The following is a 22,406-nucleotide window of genomic DNA, read 5'->3' on the forward strand; positions in this document are numbered from 1 at the left end:
CGGTCTGTTATACGTTAGCAACGGTCTTTTATATGTAGCAACGGTCTGGTATACGTAGCAACGGTCTGTTATACGTAGCAACGGTCTGCTATACGTAGCAACGGTCTGGTATACGTTAGCAACGGTCTTTTATATGTAGCAACGGTCTGGTATACGTAGCAACGGTCTGTTATACGTAGCAACGGTCTGCTATACGTAGCAACGGTCTGTTATACGTAGCAACGGTCTGTTATACATAGCAACGGTCTGTTATACATAGCAACGGTCTGTTATACATAGGAACGGTCTGTTATACGTAGCAACGGTCTGTTATACGTAGCAACGGTCTGCTATACGTAGCAACGGTCTGTTATACGTTAGCAACGGTCTGTTATACGTAGCAACGGTCTGTTATACGTAGCAACGGTCTGTTATACGTAGCAACGGTCTGTTATACGTAGCAACGGTCTGTTATACATAGCAACGGTCTGTTATACATAGGAACGGTCTGTTATACGTAGCAACGGTCTGTTATACATAGCAACGGTCTGCTATACGTAGCAACGGTCTGTTATACGGCCTGTTATACGGTCTGTCATACGGTCTGTTATACGTAGCAACGGTCTGTTATACGGTCTGTTATACGGTCTGTTATACGTAGCAACGGTCTGCTATACGTAGCAACGGTCTGTTATACGTAGCAACGGTCTGCTATACGTAGCAACGGTCTGTTATACGGCCTGTTATACGGTCTGTCATACGGTCTGTTATACGTAGCAACGGTCTGTTATACGGCCTGTTATACGGTCTGTCATACGGTCTGTTATACGTAGCAACGGTCTGTTATACGGTCTGTTATACGGTCTGTTATACGTAGCAACGGTCTGTTATACGGTCTGTTATACGGTCTGTTATACGGTCTGTTATACGTAGCAACGGTTCTGCCTGTTAGCATCTTTAGCTTCTTGATGACATCACTGTGTCGTGTGTTGATCTCAGCTGTGATTGTGATGTAGGACACGTATGACCTCAGAGTTTTATCTCTCTGGTGTTCAGTATCATGAAGAAGAGGTTCATCTTCCAGGCCAGTGAGTCCACACACACACACACACACACACACACACACATACACTGATGCTCTTTTTGTTTCCAGCTGAGTGTGTTGTAAGGCAGACAGAGAGATGCATGCTGGGACGCCTTTGTACCCCGTTGAGTCCCTGGGGGGGCAGTGTGTGTGTGTGTGTGTGTGTGTGTGTGTGTGTGTGTGTGTGTGTGTGCGTGTGTGTGTGTGTGTGTGTAGCTGGTTGCGTGGTGAAGTGTCGGACAGCATCACCGTCACACGCCGCCTGCAGCACCGCTTTAACGTAGAGACGCCGTGGACCAGCAGCTCAACAGGAAGTCAGTGAAGGAGCACCGCTACCAGATAAAACCCGACTCTGAGTCCACTGAAGACACAAAGTCACTGGGACTGCTTTTAATAAATACATCATTCATTTACCTTTGTATTTATTCCCTTATTTATTTAATCTGCTTTTTGATTTCCACTTTTCCAAAATAAATACATAAAAAAAAGTAAAAATTCTGTCCCTCCTGTTAGTGTCTGATTGGTTGAATGCATTTGAACGGAGGGCTCTGATTGGTCGGTTCCTGGTGTTTAATTATGAGTGTGTGTGTGTCTGTTTAATTATGCTAAGTAGCTGTTAAACAGGAAGCCTCGGGTCATCCATTAACACACAGAGTCAGTCAGAGCTGCTCATCAATTAACCACAATACAGAACTCCTCCTCCTGCTGCTGCTGGCACATCTGGGCACATCTGGTCCTCTCTAATCTATCTGAGCAACACTTTAACAAACACACACTTCTGCTTTTAAATAAACTTTGTTTGGATTTTTCCATCAGAAAAAGGGCTCAGGGCCAATCAGCTGATAATAAGAGTCGTTGTGTTTCCCTTACCTTAGAATGAGTCCTTCATATCTCCACAGGGAGCAGGTCCTCTTCACAGAGTCCGACTTCTGTTGCTCCTATAGTAGTATTATATAGTAGTATTATTATATGCATTCATCACAGCAGACATTTTGACTTGTCATAGTAGGAAGAGCTCAGGTGGTACTACCACCCCCCATCACAAAAAAGAAGTTTATTCAAGTGTGCTATTAGTATTCTTCTTTTAAACTTAAAATAAGTGAGTTAACTTTCAGTTTACTTTTTATGTACGTATCAGAGATATACTTAACAAAATTATACTATAGTAGTATGTAAGTATGCAGAAATATCTAAGTATACTTGGCAAGTATACAGAAAAGTCCAAGTATAATTGGCTTATACCGACAAGTATACAAAAAAGTATAAGTATACTTGGCAAGTATACAGAAAAGTCTAAGTATACCTGGCAAGTGTACAGAAAAGTATAAGCATACCTGGCAAGTGTACAGAAAAGTATAAGTATACTTGTTAAGTATACAGAAAAGTATAAGTATACCTGGCAAGTGTACAGAAAAGTATAAGCATACCTGGCAAGTGTACAGAAAAGTATAAGTATACTTGTTAAGTATACAGAAAAGTATAAGTATACCTGGCAAGTGTACAGAAAAGTATAAGTATACTTGTTAAGTATACAGAAAAGTATAAGTATACCTGGCAAGTGTACAGAAAAGTATAAGTATACCTGGCAAGTGTACAGAAAAGTATAAGTATACTTGGTAAGTATACAGAAAAGTATAAGTATACCTGGCAAGTGTACAGAAAAGTATAAGTATACTTGGCAAGTGTACAGAAATGTATAAGTATACTTGGCAAGTATACAGAAAAGTCCAAGTATACGTGGCTTATACTGAAAAGTATACAGAAAGGTATATTTGGATAAGTACTATAAGTTCACTTAAGATATATACTTTACTTTACTTTACTTGCAGTAAAAACTAACAGTATACCTATAAGTTCACTTGTAGTATAGTTCACTTCAGAACATGGTTGCAGTACAAAATACAACTTGGATATAAACTAGTTGTGTACTCAACGTGTGCTAGTCTTTTATGTAAAGTATACTTAAAAGAATACTTTTATAAACTAAAACGTAGGCCAATTTAGTCCTGAGAAGTATTCATACGTATTGATAGTACACTTACAAGTATACTACCAGTGCATTGATATTAATATACTTATTACATAAAGTATACTTGAGAATATACTTGAACTTTACTTAAGTTTACTTCATAAAATGTAAATTCTTTGAAAGGGAAGGTTTAGTACCTGGATCCAGATGGGCATTCCGGTTCCTGGTTCAGGAGGAACTGGTCTGGAATCAACAGTGAGAGACTAACGAGGGAAATGGAGAGCAGGTGTGAAGGAGGTGGAGGGAGTCAGGTGGAGACACTGATCTGAGGTCAGCAGCAGTGATACCAGGTGATACCAGGTGTCACCTGGTGATACCAGGTGATACCCCGTTAGAGGTGCTGATATCTGCCCCGTTAGAGCTGATATCTGCCCCGTTAGAGGTGCTGATATCTGCCCCGTTAGAGGTGCTGATATCTGCCCCGTTAGAGCTGATATCTGCCCCGTTAGAGCTCATATCTGCCCCGTTAGAGGTGCTGATATCTGCCCCGTTAGAGCTGATATCTGCCCCGTTAGAGCTCATATCTGCCCTGTTAGAGCTCATATCTGCCCCGTTAGAGGTGCTGATATCTGCCCCGTTAGAGCTGATATCTGCCCCGTTAGAGGTGCTGATATCTGCCCCGTTAGAGCTCATATCTGCCCCGTTAGAGGTGCTGATATCTGCCCCGTTAGAGGTGCTGATATCTGCCCCGTTAGAGCTGATATCTGCCCCGTTAGAGCTCATATCTGCCCCGTTAGAGGTGCTGATATCTGTCCCGTTAGAGCTGATATCTGCCCCGTTAGAGCTGATATCTGCCCCGTTAGAGCTGATATCTGCCCCGTTAGAGCTGATATCTGTCCCGTTAGAGCTGATATCTGCCCCGTTAGAGCTGATATCTGCCCCGTTAGAGCTCATATCTGCCCCGTTAGAGGTGCTGATATCTGCCCCGTTAGAGCTGATATCTGCCCCGTTAGAGCTGATATCTGTCCCGTTAGAGCTGATATCTGCCCCGTTAGAGGAGCTGATATCTGCCCCGTTAGAGCTGATATCTGTCCCGTTAGAGCTGATATCTGCTCCGTTAGAGGTGCTGATATCTGCCCCGTTAGAGCTGATATCTGTCCCGTTAGAGCTGATATCTGCTCCGTTAGAGGTGCTGATATCTGTCCCGTTAGAGCTGATATCTGCCCCGTTAGAAGAGCTGATATCTGCCCCGTTAGAGCTCATATCTGCCCCGTTAGAGGAGCTGATATCTGTCCCGTTAGAGCTGATATCTGCTCCGTTAGAGGTGCTGATATCTGCCCCGCTAGAGCTCATATCTGCCCCGTAAGAGCTGATATCTGCCCCGTTAGAGCTGATATCTGCCCCGTTAGAGCTCATATCTGCCCCGTTAGAGGAGCTGATATCTGCCCCGTTAGAGGAGCTGATATCTGTCCCGTTAGAGCTGATATCTGCCCCGTAAGAGCTGATATCTGCCCCGTTAGAGCTGATATCTGCCCCGTTAGAGCTCATATCTGTCCCGTTAGAGCTCATATCTGCCCCGTTAGAGCTCATATCTGCCCCGTTAGAGGTGCTGATATCTGCCCCGTTAGAGCTCATATCTGCCCCGTTAGAGGTGCTGATATCTGCCCCGTTAGAGGTGCTGATATCTGCCCCGTTAGAGCTGATATCTGCCCCGTTAGAGGTGCTGATATCTGCCCCGTTAGAGGTGCTGATATCTGCCCCGTTAGAGCTGATATCTGCCCCGTTAGAGCTGATATCTGCCCCGTTAGAGGTGCTGATATCTGCCCCGTTAGAGCTGATATCTGCCCCGTTAGAGCTCATATCTGCCCCGTTAGAGCTGATATCTGCCCCGTTAGAGCTCATATCTGCCCTGTTAGAGCTCATATCTGCCCCGTTAGAGGTGCTGATATCTGCCCCGTTAGAGCTGATATCTGCCCCGTTAGAGCTGATATCTGCCCCGTTAGAGGTGCTGATATCTGTCCCGTTAGAGCTGATATCTGCCCCGTTAGAGCTGATATCTGCCCCGTTAGAGCTCATATCTGCCCCGTTAGAGGTGCTGATATCTGCCCCGTTAGAGGTGCTGATATCTGCCCCGTTAGAGCTCATATCGGCCCCGTTAGAGCTCATATCTGCCCCGTTAGAGGAGCTGATATCTGTCCCGTTAGAGCTGATATCTGCTCCGTTAGAGGTGCTGATATCTGTCCCGTTAGAGCTGATATCTGCTCCGTTAGAGGAGCTGATATCTGTCCCGTTAGAGCTCATATCTGCCCCGTTAGAGGAGCTGATATCTGTCCCGTTAGAGCTGATATCTGCTCCGTTAGAGGTGCTGATATCTGTCCCGTTAGAGCTCATATCTGCCCCGTTAGAGGAGCTGATATCTGTCCCGTTAGAGCTGATATCTGCTCCGTTAGAGGAGCTGATATCTGTCCCGTTAGAGCTGATATCTGCCCCGTTAGAGCTGATATCTGCCCCGTTAGAGCTGATATCTGCCCCGTTAGAGGAGCTGATATCTGCCCCGTTAGAGCTGATATCTGTCCCGTTAGAGCTGATATCTGCCCCGTTAGAGGAGCTGATATCTGCCCCGTTAGAGCTCATATCGGCCCCGTTAGAGCTCATATCTGCCCCGTTAGAGGAGCTGATATCTGTCCCGTTAGAGCTGATATCTGCTCCGTTAGAGGTGCTGATATCTGTCCCGTTAGAGCTGATATCTGCCCCGTTAGAAGAGCTGATATCTGCCCCGTTAGAGCTCATATCTGCCCCGTTAGAGGAGCTGATATCTGTCCCGTTAGAGCTGATATCTGCTCCGTTAGAGGTGCTGATATCTGCCCCGCTAGAGCTCATATCTGCCCCGTAAGAGCTGATATCTGCCCCGTTAGAGCTGATATCTGCCCCGTTAGAGCTCATATCTGCCCCGTTAGAGGAGCTGATATCTGCCCCGTTAGACCTGATATCTGCCCCGTTAGAGGTGCTGATATCTGCCCCGTTAGAGCTCATATCTGTCCCGTTAGAGCTCATATCTGCCCCGTTAGAGCTCATATCTGCCCCGTTAGAGGTGCTGATATCTGCCCCGTTAGAGCTCATATCTGCCCCGTTGTAGGTGCTGATATCTGCCCCGTTAGAGCTGATATCTGTCCCGTTAGAGCTGATATCTGCCCCGTTAGAGCTGATATCTGCCCCGTTAGAGCTCATATCTGCCCCGTTAGAGGTGCTGATATCTGTCCCGTTAGAGCTGATATCTGCCCCGTTAGAGGTGCTGATATCTGTCCCTTTAGAGCTGATATCTGCCCCGTTAGAGCTGATATCTGCCCCGTTAGAGCTGATATCTGTCCCGTTAGAGCTGATATCTGCCCCGTTAGAGCTGATATCTGTCCCGTTAGAGCTGATATCTGCCCCATTAGAGGAGCTGATATCTGCCCCGTTAGAGCTCATATCGGCCCCGTTAGAGCTCATATCTGCCCCGTTAGAGGAGCTGATATCTGTCCCGTTAGAGCTGATATCTGCCCCGTTAGAGGAGCTGATATCTGTCCCGTTAGAGCTGATATCTGCCCCGTTAGAGGAGCTGATATCTGTCCCGTTAGAGCTGATATCTGCCCCGTTAGAGGAGCTGATATCTGTCCCGTTAGAGCTGATATCTGCCCCGTTAGAGCTGATATCTGCCCCGTCAGAGGAGCTGATATCTGCCCCGTTAGAGCTGATATCTGCCCCGTCAGAGGAGCTGATATCTGCCCCGTGAGAGGAGCTGATATCTGCCCCGTTAGAGGAGCCGATAGAGGAGCTGAAATCTGCCCCGTTAGAGGAGCTCGTGTTAAAGATGTTTTTTTCTGGTATCATGATGTAATAACTTTCAGATCTCATCAGCCAATGAGAGCTCTCTCCTGGAAACACACCAGAGAATATACGGTATGTAGGGACACACCAAAATGACTGGTGGCATGTGACCACATCAAATCAAATCAAATCAATTTATTTTTGTATAGCGTCAAATCACAACAGAAGTTATCTCAAGACGCTTTATATATAGAGCAGGTCTATGACCGTACACCAGAGTTTAGAGACCCAACAGGATCCACCAAGCGCACTGTGGCCAGGAAAAACTCCCCGATTACTGGGAAGAAACCTGGAGCAGAACCGGGCGCAGGGCGGGCGGCCATCTGCCGAGACCGGCTGGGGGGACAGATAGATAGAGAGAGAGAGAGCGAGAGAGAGAGAGAGAGAGAGAGAGAGTGAGAGAGAGAGAGAGAGAGAGAGAGAGAGATAGAGAGAGAGAGATAGAGAAGCAGCCACAATAGCAGTCTAGCAGCTGTAATAGCTAATACAAGTAGGACTGATAACACAAAACCAATAGTGGTGGATGGAAAGAGTGATAATACAACTATCGGAAAGCCAGCACTGTCCAGCATCTCTCCTCAGTACGTCCATGTGTGTTGGTGTGGGACGTCCCTGCGATCGATGCCCGTGCGTTGGTTCCTGCAGCATCAGCATGCTTGCTGGGAGCTCTTGATGTCTTTGGCAGTGATTGAGAAGTGTTATTCTCCAGGCTGCCACTTTGTCACTAGGTGTTGGAAATCCCTCGTTAGCATTGGTAGTCCCTCGTACAGACGTAGTTAATTAGGGATGGTAGCAGTTGGTGTCAAGCAGGCACCGACGCGGCAGCAGATGCAGCCACAATACCGGAGACCACCAAGGTCCAGGTGAAACCCTGCTCCAGGTATAACCTCGCTCCCAGTGTGATCCCGCTCCAGGTATGACCCCGCTCCAGGTGTGACCCCGCTCCACGGTTAGCTGCGAGACAAGGAGGCACAAGGACTCCCGGGAAGGAATGAAGTTAGTAACAACATGGACATGGGACATGAGTATATACAGAAGGAGAGGGGAGCTCAGTGTGTCATAGGAAGTTCCTTATGACAGTGTGTCATAGGAAGTCCCCCGGCAGTCTATGCCTATAGCAGCTTAAGTATAAGCGTTATCAAAGAGGAAAGTCTTTAGCCTACTCTTAAATGTAGAGACGGTGTCTGCCTCCCGGACTGAAACTGGGAGCTGGTTCCAGAGAAGAGGAGCTTGATAGCTGAAGGCTCTTGCTCCCATTCTACTTTTGGAGACTCTAAGAACCTCAAGTAACCCTGCATTCTGTGAGCGCAGTGCTCTAGTGGGGTAGTAGGGTACTATGAGCTCTTTAAGATATGATGGGGCCTGACCGTTTAGCGCTTTGTAGGTGAGGAGGACGACTTTAAAATCTATTCTGGATTTTACAGGCAGCCAGTGCAGAGAAGCTAATACAGGCGTAATATGATCTCTTTTTCTAGTTCTAGTCAGAACACGTGCTGCAGCATTCTGGATCAACTGGAGAGTCTTAAAAGACTTATTGGAGCAGCCTGATAATAAGGAATTGCAGTAATCGAGTCTAGAGGTAACAAATGCATGGACTAATTTTTCTGCATCATTTTGACACAGGATGTGCCTGATCTTCGCAATGTTACGTAGATGAAAGAAGGCAGTCCGTGAGGTTTGTTTTATGTGAGAGTTAAAGGACATATCCTGGTCGAAGACAACTCCCAGGTTCCTTAAGGGAAGCATATATAAGGTAAATAGAATTGGTCCAAGTACAGAACCCTGTGGAACTCCGTGACTAACTTTGGCGTGCATGGAGGACTCATCGTTGACATGTACAAACTGAGATCGATCTGATAAATAGGACTTAAACCAACTTAGTGCAGTTCCTTTAATGCCAATTAAATGTTCCAGTCTTTGTAATAGGATGTCATGGTCAATGGTGTCGAAAGCAGCACTGAGATCTAGCAAGACAAGTACAGAGACAAGTCCTTTGTCCGATGCCATTAGAAGGTCATTTGTAATTTTCACTAGTGCTGTCTCTGTGCTATGGTGCACTCTAAATCCTGACTGATAATCTTCCTATAAATGATTGTTCTGTAGAAAGTCACACAGCTGACTGGCAACTACTTTTTCGAGTATTTTGGAGGTAAAGGGAAGGTTAGATATAGGTCTATAGTTGGCTAGGACCTCTGGATCAAGAGTGGGCTTTTTAAGAAGAGGTTTAATTACAGCTACTTTAAAGGACTGTGGTACATAGCCTGTTAGTAAAGACACATTGATCATATCCAGTAAAGAGGTGCTAACTAGAGGTAAAACTTCTTTAAGCAGTCTAGTTGGAATAGGGTCTAGGAGACAGGTAGATGATTTAGATGAGGAGATCAGTGACATGATCCTTGACCCATGGACTCAGCTCAGTAGCTATTGGCTACTGTAGCATTCACACATAGGTGTGAAATTCACCCAGGACAAAACCAGAGGAAATCTTTTTGTTCCTTCTCTTTCTTCACCTTCTCCTCACCCCCCCTGACCTGTGGAGGTGAGCTGCTGCTCTCCAGACCAGAGCTGTAAGAAGCAGCTCTGCTCTGATCTATGGCCTGTTAGGAAACAGACATAGCAACACAAGGAACTTCTGAGGCAGAAGACGCAAGAGCCTGCCTTTTTACCCACTATCTTCAAGCAACAACCGCAAGGAAGTTAGCACCAAGCTATCAAGCTGCTGGGAAGAAAGTATTGGAGCGATCAGCTTCCTCCAATCTGCACAACTTGATTTGAGCACAGCAAAGACAACATCTTTGACTTGGAACCACAACTTCAACACATGGAATTACAAACCCTTCATCCATGGATTGGTAACGTACTGGGCTTATTTTAGCATTAACAATTACACATGGCTGAGCAAGACTGTTCAACTTTGATTTCTAAAATGTACTTGTATTGATTTGGTTTAATGTTATTCATTGAGTTTGACTGTTGTGATATTATTTGTAGTTGAGATAGTTCGGGTAGCTGGCTTCACCACATCTGATGTGTTTAGTTTATGCTTCACATAGACAAGGTCTTGCATGTAAACTAACCATCTTTTCTAACCCACTGCATTATCTGACACACATTAAGATTACATACAGAAACTGTGAATTAGTTAAACATAAACATACAGCTTCAGATAATCTTAACCCCCACATCACCCCCCTCTCTGTCCTTCCTGAGCACATGTGTTCCGAAGAACAAAGAGGCCATGTGGTGACATGTTGGCGGCCATCTTTGATCCCGCCATCTTTGTAGTTTTACAGTGCTCGCCCCTTTTGTCTGTAGGCAGACATCTTGAGACAAGAAGCCATCTTGTCTCTCTCCCTCTCTCTCTCTCTCTCACACACACACACACACACACACACACACACACATGCTTACACACTTTGTTTGGTTTGTTTAGTTTAGTTATTTAGTTAGATTAATATTGTCTTTTAAACCTTTATTATCTTGTAAATAAATGTTTGTGGAATATACATGCTGGTCTGTTTAATGTTTTACAAGAGTGAATAATGCCAACCTCTGCTATGTCAAGAACTTCGATATCCTTCAACCTTTACTATCTATTTTGGTTATAGTTATTAATTTAATTATTAATCAACGTTCCAAATTGATAGTTTAGTATATTTATGAGACTATATTAACGTTTTGGTTATTGGTCCCTGATTCCAGGGTGGTGCCCCGTTTATTATTAATGTTTATTGATAATTCTTATTAATATTAATAATTCTATTATTATTTATTAATTAATTTGCTAATAACCAAACCCTGTTACTGCCAAATACCTACATGTTGGTGTCCCGTGTGAGGCATATTATTATTGTTGGCAAATTGTTCATAATTGTGCAATATTAGTTTTCAGCATAATTTTTGGTCAAAAACAAAAATTTCATATTCCATTTATAAACAAACCAAAAGTGTTTACATTCTACACTACTAGTGTTCCACAGGAGTAGAAGTCCAGCTGTACTTTTGAATAAGTACATTGTGGTGAGAATTGTTATTTGAGAGAGTTTGATTATTAACACTTTAAGCCTTTATAGTGTTAATTTTAATAACTTGCTTTTGCTGCTAATTCAAGTTAACCTACGCTGTAGAACTTGAAATGATTTTGGTTCAGCATTTGGTGAAATTCACCCAGGACAAAACTAGAGGAATCTCTTTGTTCCTTCTCTTTCTTCACCTTCTCCTCACCTCCCCTGACCTGTGGAGGTGAGCTGCTGCTCTCCAGACCAGAAGCTGTAAGAAGCAGCTCTGCTCTGATCTATGGCCTGTTAGGAAACAGACATAGCAACACAAGGAACTTCTGAGGCAGAAGACGCGAGAGCCTGCCTTTTTACCCACTATCTTCAAGCAACAACCGCAAGGAAGTTAGCACCAAGCTATCAAGCTGCTGGGAAGAAAGTATTGGAGCGATCAGCTTCCTCCAATCTGCACAACTTGATTTGAGCACAGCAAAGACGACATCTTTGACTTGGAACCACAACTTCAACACATGGAATTACAAACCCTTCTTCCATGGATCGGTAACGTACTGGGCTTACCTTAGCAGTAGCAATCGCACATGGCTGAGCAAGACTGTTCAACTTTGATTTCTAAAATGTACTTGTATTGATTTGGTTTAATGTTATTCATTGAGTTTAACTGTTGTGATATTATTTGTAGTTGAGATAGTTCGGGTAGCTGGCTTCACCACATCTGATGTGTTTAGTTTATGCTTCACATAGACAAGGTCTTGCATGCAAACTAACCATCTTTTCTAACCCACTGCATTATCTGACACACATTAAGATCACATACAGAAACTGTGAATTAGTTAAACATAAACATACAGCTTCAGATAATCTTAACCCCCACATCACCCCCCTCTCTGTCCTTCCTGAGCACATGTGTTCCGAAGAACAAAGAGGTCATGTGGTGACATGTTGGTGGCCATCTTTGATCCCGCCATCTTTGTAGTTTTACAGTGCTCGCCCCTTTTGTCTGTAGGCAGACATCTTGAGACAAGAAGCCATCTTGTCTCTCTCCCTCCCTCTCTCTCTCTCTCTCTCTCTCACACACACACACACACACACACACACACACATACACACACAAGCATGCTTACACACTTTGTTTGGTTTGTTTAGTTTAGTTATTTAGCTAGATTAATATTGTGTTTCAAACCTTTATTATCTTGTAAATAAATGTTTGTGGAATATACATGCTGGTCTGTTTAATGTTTTACAAGAGTGAATAATGCCAACCTCTGCTATGTCAAGAACTCCAATATCCTTCAACCTTTACTATCTATTTTGGTTATAGTTATTCATTTAACGTTCTAAATTGATAGTTTAGTATATTTTATGAGACTACATTAACGTTTTGGTTATTGGTCCCTGATTCCAGGGTGGTGTCCCGTTTATTATTGATGTTTATTGATCATTTTTATTAATATTAATAATTCTATTATTATTTATTTATTAATTTGCTAATAACCAAACCCTGTTACTGCCAAATCCCTACAGGTATTATATATATACATATATTATACATGTATTATATAATTATTGATCACTTTGGATGCAAAGTTGAATGACACAACAAACAGATCAATAATAATAAATCATAAATGAGGATTTATTTCAGATTAAAAGGCTCACCACAGAAAACATCTGCACACAAACGCACGTTATGTTTGATTTACCAATATTTATATTTATATTTATATTTATATCTAGAATATTTAGTTTGAGCCAACTTCAGTCTGATGGTGATGATGATGGTGATGATGATGATGATGATGATGATGATGATGATGATGATGATGATGATGATGGTGGTGATGATGATGATATCGTTGTTCTCTCCTACATTAATAATAAAGCTGTGCTGCTCTCTGCTGGAGGAAGCTGCTCGCTGCACATTCAGGAAATACAAACTATTTCTTCACAGATCAGATTTTCTCTAATAAAAAACAGGTTGTTGGTCCCAGTCCGTATGAGAGCCGGTACTGCAGTAGACCTGGTACCACACTAGACCTGGTACCACACTAGACCTGGTACAACAGTAGACCTGGTACCACACTAGACCTGGTACCACAGTAGACCTGGTACCACAGTAGACCTGGTACCAGTCAGAGGACCAGTAGAAAAGACTCACTGGTCCAGTTCTGCTGTCAGCTCCTCCAGAGACAAACTCAACGTCATCTCAGACTCTGAGAAACTGGGATTTTCTGACATTTTATAACATTTGATAGACTAAATGTTTAAATGATATTGAGAATACTAGTTTTCAAAGAGCAGTAGTTAGTTAGTTAGTTAGTTAGTTCGTTAGTTTAATAATAGGAGCAGTAGTTAGTTAGTTAGTTAGTTGGTTAGCAGGAGAAACAAGCGGAGCAGAAACTGTTGGATTTACGTCCTAATGACGTAATGTTATCGTCCTCCAGAGACGTGGACGAGGACGCCGTCCATACTTGCCAACCACTGAAGCTCCTTTCAGACACAACGTGACGACGCCACCTCTGACCTCTGAAACACGTTATTTCTGTCGGCTAGCGCCGCGGCACGGTGGCTTTTCGTTGCATCGAGCAAAGCTCAACTTCAGGCGCTGCTCCCTGTGATGTCGTTGAACGGAATTTTTTGGAATATCTTTTTAGAACATTTTTGGGAAATTTGTGGACATTTATCGGACATTTCTTTTACTTTTTTCGGCCATTTGTCGGCCATTTGTCGGCATTTGTTGGACATTTCTCATAATTTTTTTCGGCCATTTTTTTTTACATTTTCGGCCATTTCTCCGACTTTTTTTCTGACATTTTTCAGACATCTTTCCGACATTTCTCTGACGTTTTTTCGGTAGTGACGCGAGCATAGACTGCTCCCAACAGGAGAGTTGGCGAGTACGACGCCGCCACACTATATAAATAATAAACTATAGACTATAAAGAGATGGCCCACATCAGTGAAGCAGGTGACCTCGATACCGCGGCTCCACCCCCCCGATCACTACTGAGCAGACTCTGGTTCCAAATGATCTCAAGATGGCAGCTCCCGTATCCCGATATTTAGGCTTCACTTCTGTACAGCGGGAGGAAGCGGAGACGCAGCGGCCATCTTTAAATCCAGTCTAGGGTCCAGACTAAAGATGGTGGATCAGATTCAGGAGTTTCAGCTGCTTCCTGTCTCTTCTACACCATCTTCACCTTCACGTTGTTGTACGGTGAATCCTGCTGCTCCTCCTGATCTTCCTCCTGTGGCTCCTCCTCCTCCTCCTCGTCTTCTTCGTCTTCGTTGGTGCTTTGTGTAACAGGAAGCGCCCTCTTGGCTCGTTTGGGCACGGCGTAGTCGTCCACCCGTGGGTTGTACGGGTACTCGTGACCTTTAGGGTCAGCGGCTGTACCCATAATCCTCCAGGCGTCTCCTCTCATCTCCTCGGGATCGTCGTACAGGGAGGTGGGGGGTTTCTGCGCGGCGGCGGCGGCGTAGCCTTCAGGCTCGTCGTAGATGTGTTCCACCTTCCCGTACGCGGGCCTGACGCCGGCGTCGCTCGGGAAGATGTTTCTGATCTTCATCTCGTCAATGCTGTCGTAGAGCGGGTCGGCGGTGGACTCGGCTCGGTGAGCCTGATGGGAGTTCAGGATGTCGGTCATGAAGTTGTTGGCGATGGTGTCGAAGGGGAGGGAGTACTCGGGATCCTGGCGGACGGCGGGCGGGCTGGCACCTCTCTTCTCCCGCTTGGCGCTGCGCTCCGCGGCGGCCGGCAGCGTGATCTGGGAGTACATCTGGTGCGGGTTCAGGCCGGAGCTCAGCTTGGGGCTGAGGTGAGGGTCGGGGCTGTGGGCGGCGCCGGCGCCCTGGGCCGGGTTGGGGCCGGGCTCGGCGTGAGGCAGAGGGCAGCTGGAGATCATCTTGACCTGGTTCTTACGGGGGACGGGGACGCCGCGAGTGTCCAGAGTCAAACTCTTCACACCCGTCAGGACTTTATCGACTGGAGGCTCCAGACGAGACTGAGGACAGAAGAGACGCAACCAATCAGTGATCAATGATCTACCATTCACATTCAGATCCATCAGTCCGGGATCCCGGACGAGCCCCCAATTTGTTACAACCCGGCTCAAAGGTTGCAACAACAACGAGAGACCAGACGAGTTCTAAAATAGTGAAAGGCATTTATTTAACAAACTAACAATAAATAACTAAACAAAGGTGGAGAGTCAGTAATCAGTATTGTAGGCGTGTGTGTTGGGGGGTGAAGATGTCTGCAGCAAACAAAACCAAAACAGATGTTCCAGCCAAGGAAGAGAGGGAGCTTTTATATCAAATCAAATCAAATCAATTTATTTTTGTATAGCGTCAAATCACAACAGAAGTTATCTCAAGACGCGTTATATATAGAGCAGGTCTATGACCGTACACCATAGTTTAGAGACCCAACAAGATCCACCAAGCGCACTGTGGCCAGGAACAACTCCCCGATTACTGGGAAGAAACCTGGAGCAGGTATATCCCTCCCCCACCCCCACACCGAGCCCAGGCGGTGCTCATCAGCCTGACGAGCCTCCACCCTGCAACACAAAGGAGAACCAGCAAAAAGACACCGGGGGGTCGTCACAGTCTGTCCTCACTCAGCAGGTAAAGACTCAAAGTGTCCAGCAGGTGGAGACGTCTCACTATTTATTTAATTATTTAACTCACTGAGGAGATTCTGTGTCTGGTCTTCATGTTGGAAGCAGTGAAGCTCCTTTAACATTTAGAAGATTCTAACAGATCTCATCACGACTGAGAGGTTCTTTCAGTCCGTTAGGAACCTCAGAGAGAACAAGAGGTTCTGACTGCAGCCGGCTGTGTGTTCTATAGTTTATGAGTCCTACCAGTGGGGGGCGCTGTTGCTGCTGCTGCTGCTGCTGCTGTGGTGAAGGAGTGGAGCTCTCTTTGTCTTTGAGATGAATCATGTGAAGATGTGGAGGTTCATTCACCATGCTGTACACACCGTCAGCTGCCTGCACACAGAACACATCCAGACAACCAGTTAGCGCTCCAGATCTAAAGTTCTGGCTTTGCATTTGTCCTCTTGTGAATGTTCAGATTTCAGATGAAAAATAAAAAAAATTATGATTTTGGTTCAGAGAGAAGTCAACCATCATGTTGTCTGAGGTGTAACAAGGATCCTTAAATCAGCAGAACTATGAACAGAGTTTGGTGGAATCTCCCCGATTGTGTTCTGAAGGTTCTAGCCTGGGTGGGACAACAGTGACTTTATACTGAAATGTCTCACAATACTGACCATATTCTAACAATCCAGACTTTATTCTGAAAATCCTGGCTTTATTCTAACAATCCAGACTTTATTCTGAAAATCATGGCTTTATCTAACAATCCAGATTTTATTCTGAAAACCCTGGCTTCAGATAAAACAGCCTGACTTTATTCTGAAAATCCTGGCTTTATTCTAACAATCCAGACTTTATTCTGAAAATCCTGGCTTTCTTCTAACAATCCAGACTTTATTCTGAAAATCCTGGCTTTCTTCTAACAATCCAGACTTTATTCTGAAAATCCTGGCTTTCTTCTAACAATCCAGACTTTATTCTGAAAATCCAATTTATTCTGAAAATCCTGTCTTTACTCTAACAATCCAATAAATTGTGAAAACCCTGGCTTCAGATAAAAAATACTGACTTTATTCAGAAAATCCTGACTATATTCCTGACAATACTGACTTTATTTTGAAAATACTGACTTTATTCTGAAAGTCCTGACTTGATTCTAAAATTCTAGAATTATTTTGAATTCCTGAGATATTTCTGACAATCGTTCCTTTATTTTGAAAATTCTGCCTTAAATCCTCTCTAATTCTAAAAGTCTTGAATGTATTTTATTTTGAAACCACGGACAGGTGACCTGTAATGTGAGCTGACCTGAGCAGCATTGGGTTGTGGGATATGGCCGCGGAGCTGAGGCAGCGGTGGCGTCCTGCTCCGGACCAGGGGCAGGTTGAGGGGCAGGGGGGGTAGGGAGGGCAGGCTCACGTCCTGGGGGGGGGTCTCTGGACTCACCGGTCCCCCCCCGGAGGGCTGCCTCTGGGGGACGGAGATCCGCTGCAGGTTGATGGCAGCTTCCACGGCCTGAAACAGGAAGTTCCCCTGTTTGGTGTCAAACTCGAAGTTGCCCTCGCCGGAGTCGCAGCGCCGGCCGGCCTCGAAGGAGAAGGTGGACTGAAGGACAGGAAACACGTCAGAGTCCAGATCAAACCAGACCTCATCCTGTCTGACAGTAAACCAGGTGTGTGTGTGTGTGTGTGTGTGTCACCTTGTCCCGTCCGAAGCGTCTCAGGTAGCGGTACGGCCAGGTGGACACGGTGTCTCCGGTCTTGTCCAGCAGGTGGAGCGCGTTGACGTCGGCCCGCAGGAACCCGTCTCCTTTCAGCCGGCAGCGATCGGACGCCTCCGTCCGCCGAACACACACTCTGAAGTCACGCACTGACACACACACACACACACACACACACACACACACTGTCAGGATGATGTCATGGAGCTGAAAGCACGGGTCCATTGAGTGATACAAGAAGCTGTTTTAACTGAAGAGGCTGCGGTAGGAAGACAGGAGGATGTACTGGGGGGGGGGATGTGACTTTAAACGTCGTCTTCCATGACGGCAGCAGATGTTGGAAACCACACACACACACACACACACACACACACACACACACACTCTGTCAGCCAGGTGTGTGTGTGTGTGTGTGTGTGTGAGAGGATGTGGTCAACAGTAGCAGCTGCACATCAGGACTTAAGTTATACTCTAAACGTTACTACAACTGTGTGTAGTACTCTTAATGTGTACTGTGTGTAGTACTCTTAATGTGTACTGTGTGTAGTACTCTTAATGTGTACTGTGTGTAGTACTCTTAATGTGTACTGTGTGTAGTACTCTTAATGTGTACTGTGTGTAGTACTCTTAATGTGTACTGTGTGTAGTACTCTTAATGTGTACTGTGTGTAGTACTTATGGATGATAAGAATGCTTAAAGGGGCTGTTAGTCAGAATCCTAAATGTCTTGTTAACAGCTTCACCTGTGTCCGTTAAGTCAACTAAAGTCAGCGTCCTGTTGCTGGCGCTTGTGCTCGCTCTACATAGACATGAAGGAGCATCGCTCAACACAGTGAGGAGACACACGTCAGCTAAAAGCACAATATCACTCTATATCTCAGCTGCTTGGCAGTAATGTTAGCTGACCAGACCAAGGTCTCTCCATGAATCAATGCTGATCCTAGTGTTGGCTTTTCCCGCCTCAGCCTCCCGACCGCGGCCGGAGGGAACGGGGGAGACGATAACGTTTCTCTCTGCGGAGCCCCGTCACTTCACAAGACACGGGAAACCTCTGTTGGTCTGGAGGAGCTGCAGCAGTTATTTCTGCACAAACGTCCACTGAACATTCACTAGATATTCTCAGAGCTAAACTAACTCTTCTGCAGTGTGGAGTGAGCAGCATGCACGTGAGAGGTGGAGAGAGAGAGAGAGAGAAGGAGCGTGGTGTGTGAGTGAAGGCAGACAGAGGAGCAGAGGAGCAGAGGAGCAGAGACTCCGGTCCTGGAGACCAAAGCTACGGTCTCCCCCGCGTCCTCCGACCGCGGCCAACACTGTTTAACAGCTTCACCAGATACAACCAAGAGGTTTTGGTGCTTCACTGGAGTTTGTGTTGGAGTCTGAGTCTGAACAGCGGAGACACACGAGAGACCAGGAGACACACGAGAGACCAGGAGACACACGAGAGACCAGGAGACACACGAGAGACCATGAGACACACGAGAGACCATGAGACACACGAGAGACCAGGAGACACACGAGAGACCATGAGACACACGAGAGACCATGAGACACACGAGAGACCAGGAGACACACGAGAGACCAGGAGACACACGAGAGACCAGGAGACACACGAGAGACCATGAGACACACGAGAGACCATGAGACACACGAGAGACCAGGAGACACACGAGAGACCATGAGACACACGAGAGACCATGAGACACACGAGAGACCAGGAGACACACGAGAGACCAGGAGACACCGACCAGCAAGGATTTATACCTGCAACAAGTTACTAACAGGACCTTTAAATATTAAACAACTGAAACTCAAATAATAGTAGCAGTAATAATAGTCAGTATTTACTGTAGTACTCTACATGTATCTGTGTATCTGTGTATATTATTGGTGATGTTAATAAAGAGTCAGCGTTCTGGTGGACCTCATCGTCACCTCAGCGTCTGTAAATAGAAGGCGTGAATCAGAGCTGAGGCCTCAGTAGAAACCAGTGAAACCAGTAGAAACCAGTAGAGACTCCATAGAAACACTCAGAGACTCCACTGACCTCAGAAACACTTCAACACTTCACACCGCTCAACTTCCTGTTCAGAAACAGGAAGTCTGTCCTGTCAAGATAAAAGCTGAAGTCGTCCTTCTGACTCTGACCACAAGTTTCCACTACGCAACAACACACACTGAGGACACACTGAGGATACACTGAGGACACACTGAGTACACACTGAGGACACACTGAGTACACACTGAGGACACACTGAGTACACACTGAGGACACACTGAGTACACACTGAGGACACACTGAGGACACACTGAGTACACACTGAGGACACACTGAGGACACACTGAGGACACACTGAGTACACACTGAGGACACACTGAGTACACACTGAGGACACACTGAGTACACACTGAGTACACACTGAGGACACACTGAGGACACACTGAGTACACACTGAGGACACACTGAGTACACACTGAGGACACACTGAGGACACACTGAGTACACACTGAGGACACACTGAGGACACACTGAGTACACACTGAGGACACACTGAGTACACACTGAGGACACACTGAGGACACACTGAGTACACACTGAGGACACACTGAGTACACACTGAGTACACACTGAGGACACACTGAGTACACACTGAGGACACACTGAGTACACACTGAGGACACACTGAGTACACACTGAGGACACACTGAGTACACACTGAGGACACACTGAGTACACACTGAGGACACACTGAGGACACACTGAGTACACACTGAGGACACACTGAGTACACACTGAGTACACACTGAGGACACACTGAGTACACACTGAGGACACACTGAGTACACACTGAGGACACACTGAGTACACACTGAGGACACACTGAGTACACACTGAGGACACACTGAGTACACACTGAGGACACACTGAGGACACACTGAGTACACACTGAGGACACACTGAGTACACACTGAGTACACACTGAGGACACACTGAGTACACACTGAGGACACACTGAGTACACACTGAGGACACACTGAGTACACACTGAGGACACACTGAGGACACACTGAGTACACACTGAGTACACACTGAGGACACACTGAGGACACACTGAGGACACACTGAGTACACACTGAGTACACACTGAGGACACACTGAGTACACACTGAGGACACACTGAGTACACACTGAGGACACACTGAGGACACACTGAGGACACACTGAGTACACACTGAGTACACACTGAGTACTAATACACAACGTCAGTATCACAACCTCCAACAGGTCATCACACATCAGATCATAATGATAATAATGATTATAATGATTATAATAAAGGCGTGATGGTGTGTCAGCGTGTGATCAGCTGCCCGTCAGCGTGTGATCAGCTGCCCGTCAGCAGCAGTGAGACACTAAACGAGGACTAAATGAGGACTAGTGTTGGAGTGTCTCCGCGGCCGCAGGCGGCTAAATTTAGCGGCGCTGGGAGAAGAGAGCGAGAGAGAAAGAGGAAGTGAGGTTTGGTTGGAGGTGCAACAGGAAGTCGTTACTGAAGGTCGAACCGAAAACACGAAGACACGAAGACGAGAAACGTTTAAACCACAAGAACATTTACAAGAGTTTCATCTGTAGATAGCTCCAATTCAGAACCAGAACCACCAGGGGGGTCTGATACCGGTCTGATACCGGTCTGATACTGGGGGGGTCTGATACCAGGGGGTCTGATACCAGGGGGTCTGATAGCGGTCTGATACCGGTCTGATACCAGGGGGTCTGATACCAGGGGGTCTGATACCAGGGGGTCTGATAGCGGTCTGATACCGGGGGGTCTGATAGCAGGGGGTCTGATACCAGGGGGTCTGATACCAGGGGGTCTGATAGCGGTCTGATACCGGGGGGTCTGATACCAGGGGGTCTGATACCAGGGGGTCTGATAGCGGTCTGATACCGGTCTGATACCAGGGGGTCTGATACCAGGGGGTCTGATACCAGGGGGTCTGATACCAGTCTGATACCGGTCTGATACCAGGGGGTCTGATACCAGGGGGTCTGATACCAGTGGGTCTGATACCAGGGGGTCTGATACCAGGGGGTCTGATACCGGTCTGATACCGGTCTGATACCAGGGGGTCTGATACCAGGGGGTCTGATACCAGGGGGTCTGATACCGGTCTGATACCGGTCTGATACCAGGGGGTCTGATACCAGGGGGTCTGATACCAGGGGGTCTGATACCAGTGGGTCTGATACCAGGGGGTCTGATACCAGGGGGTCTGATAGCGGTCTGATACCGGTCTGATACCAGGGGGTCTGATACCAGGGGGTCTGATAGCGGTCTGATACCGGTCTGATACCAGGGGGTCTGATACCAGGGGGTCTGATAGCGGTCTGATACCGGTCTGATACCAGGGGGTCTGATACCAGGGGGTCTGATTTTTTTATTTTTTTTATTTGACCTTTATTTAACAGGTAAAATCAATTGAGAACCAATTCTCATTTACAATGATGACCTGGCCAAGAGGCAGCAGCAAGAGTATAAAGACACAGATACAGTCCAGCATGACAAACACACAGCATGCCATGACAAGACATGAGAACATGGCTAAAAACAGCACAGGTAAATAAATAGGTCAGATATTAATAAACACTTTGTACAACAAAAGGTGGATTACTGGATGCTCTTTGTAAAATTCTAATGGAAGAGAGAGAGAGAAGTGAGGGCTGGTCAGCAGGTTCAGCAGTCAACTAGGACGTGTTGCAGCTTTTGTGTGAACATGTTGAGAGATGTGAGAGCTGTGAGTTTGAGCGTGTTTTGTAGAGTTCCAGTCATTTGCAGCGGCAAAATGAAAGAAATTATGACCAAAGACAGTACGGACCTTTGGAATGATGAGCCTAATGAAGTCACTGGATCTTAAACGGTGATTGCTGTCGGAAATGTGCAGAGGATTTGAGAGGTAGCGAGGGGTCATTCCCAGAATTGATTTGTAGACTAGGAGCAGCCAGTGTTGTAGCCGCCTGGTGTGAAGGGAGGGCCAATCCACCAATCTATAAAGATCACAATGGTGGGTGGTGAAGGTGCACATGTGGCAAAACGGATTATAAACGGAGTGTTGGATGGAGGTGAGGCTTTGTTGAAGAGTGGACACAGCGGAGTGGAGTGAGGGACCA

General features: G+C 46.0%; 1 protein-coding gene across 2 annotated transcripts in view; it reads right to left on the reverse strand.

Moving 5' to 3' along the window:
• Nucleotides 1-12,527: 12,527 nt before the first annotated feature.
• dok2 (docking protein 2) overlaps nucleotides 12,528-22,406 on the reverse strand; it is a 16,553-nt gene continuing 6,674 nt past the window's right edge. Inside the window, exons 5-8 of one of the 2 annotated variants that reach the window (XM_074639690.1) lie at nucleotides 17,219-17,388; nucleotides 16,966-17,124; nucleotides 15,781-15,909; nucleotides 12,528-14,916 (exon numbers count right to left, since the gene is read on the reverse strand). In XM_074639690.1, the coding sequence (XP_074495791.1) occupies nucleotides 14,098-14,916; nucleotides 15,781-15,909; nucleotides 16,966-17,124; nucleotides 17,219-17,388 (1,277 nt within the window). In that variant the 3' untranslated portion in view covers nucleotides 12,528-14,097. Of the gene's footprint in view, nucleotides 14,917-15,780; nucleotides 15,910-16,827; nucleotides 17,125-17,218; nucleotides 17,389-22,406 lie in introns of both variants that reach the window. The other variant, XM_074639689.1, reaches the window with a different exon arrangement.

This window comes from Sebastes fasciatus, chromosome 6, assembly GCF_043250625.1.
Source record: "Sebastes fasciatus isolate fSebFas1 chromosome 6, fSebFas1.pri, whole genome shotgun sequence".
NCBI classification, from domain to species: domain Eukaryota; kingdom Metazoa; phylum Chordata; class Actinopteri; order Perciformes; family Sebastidae; genus Sebastes; species Sebastes fasciatus.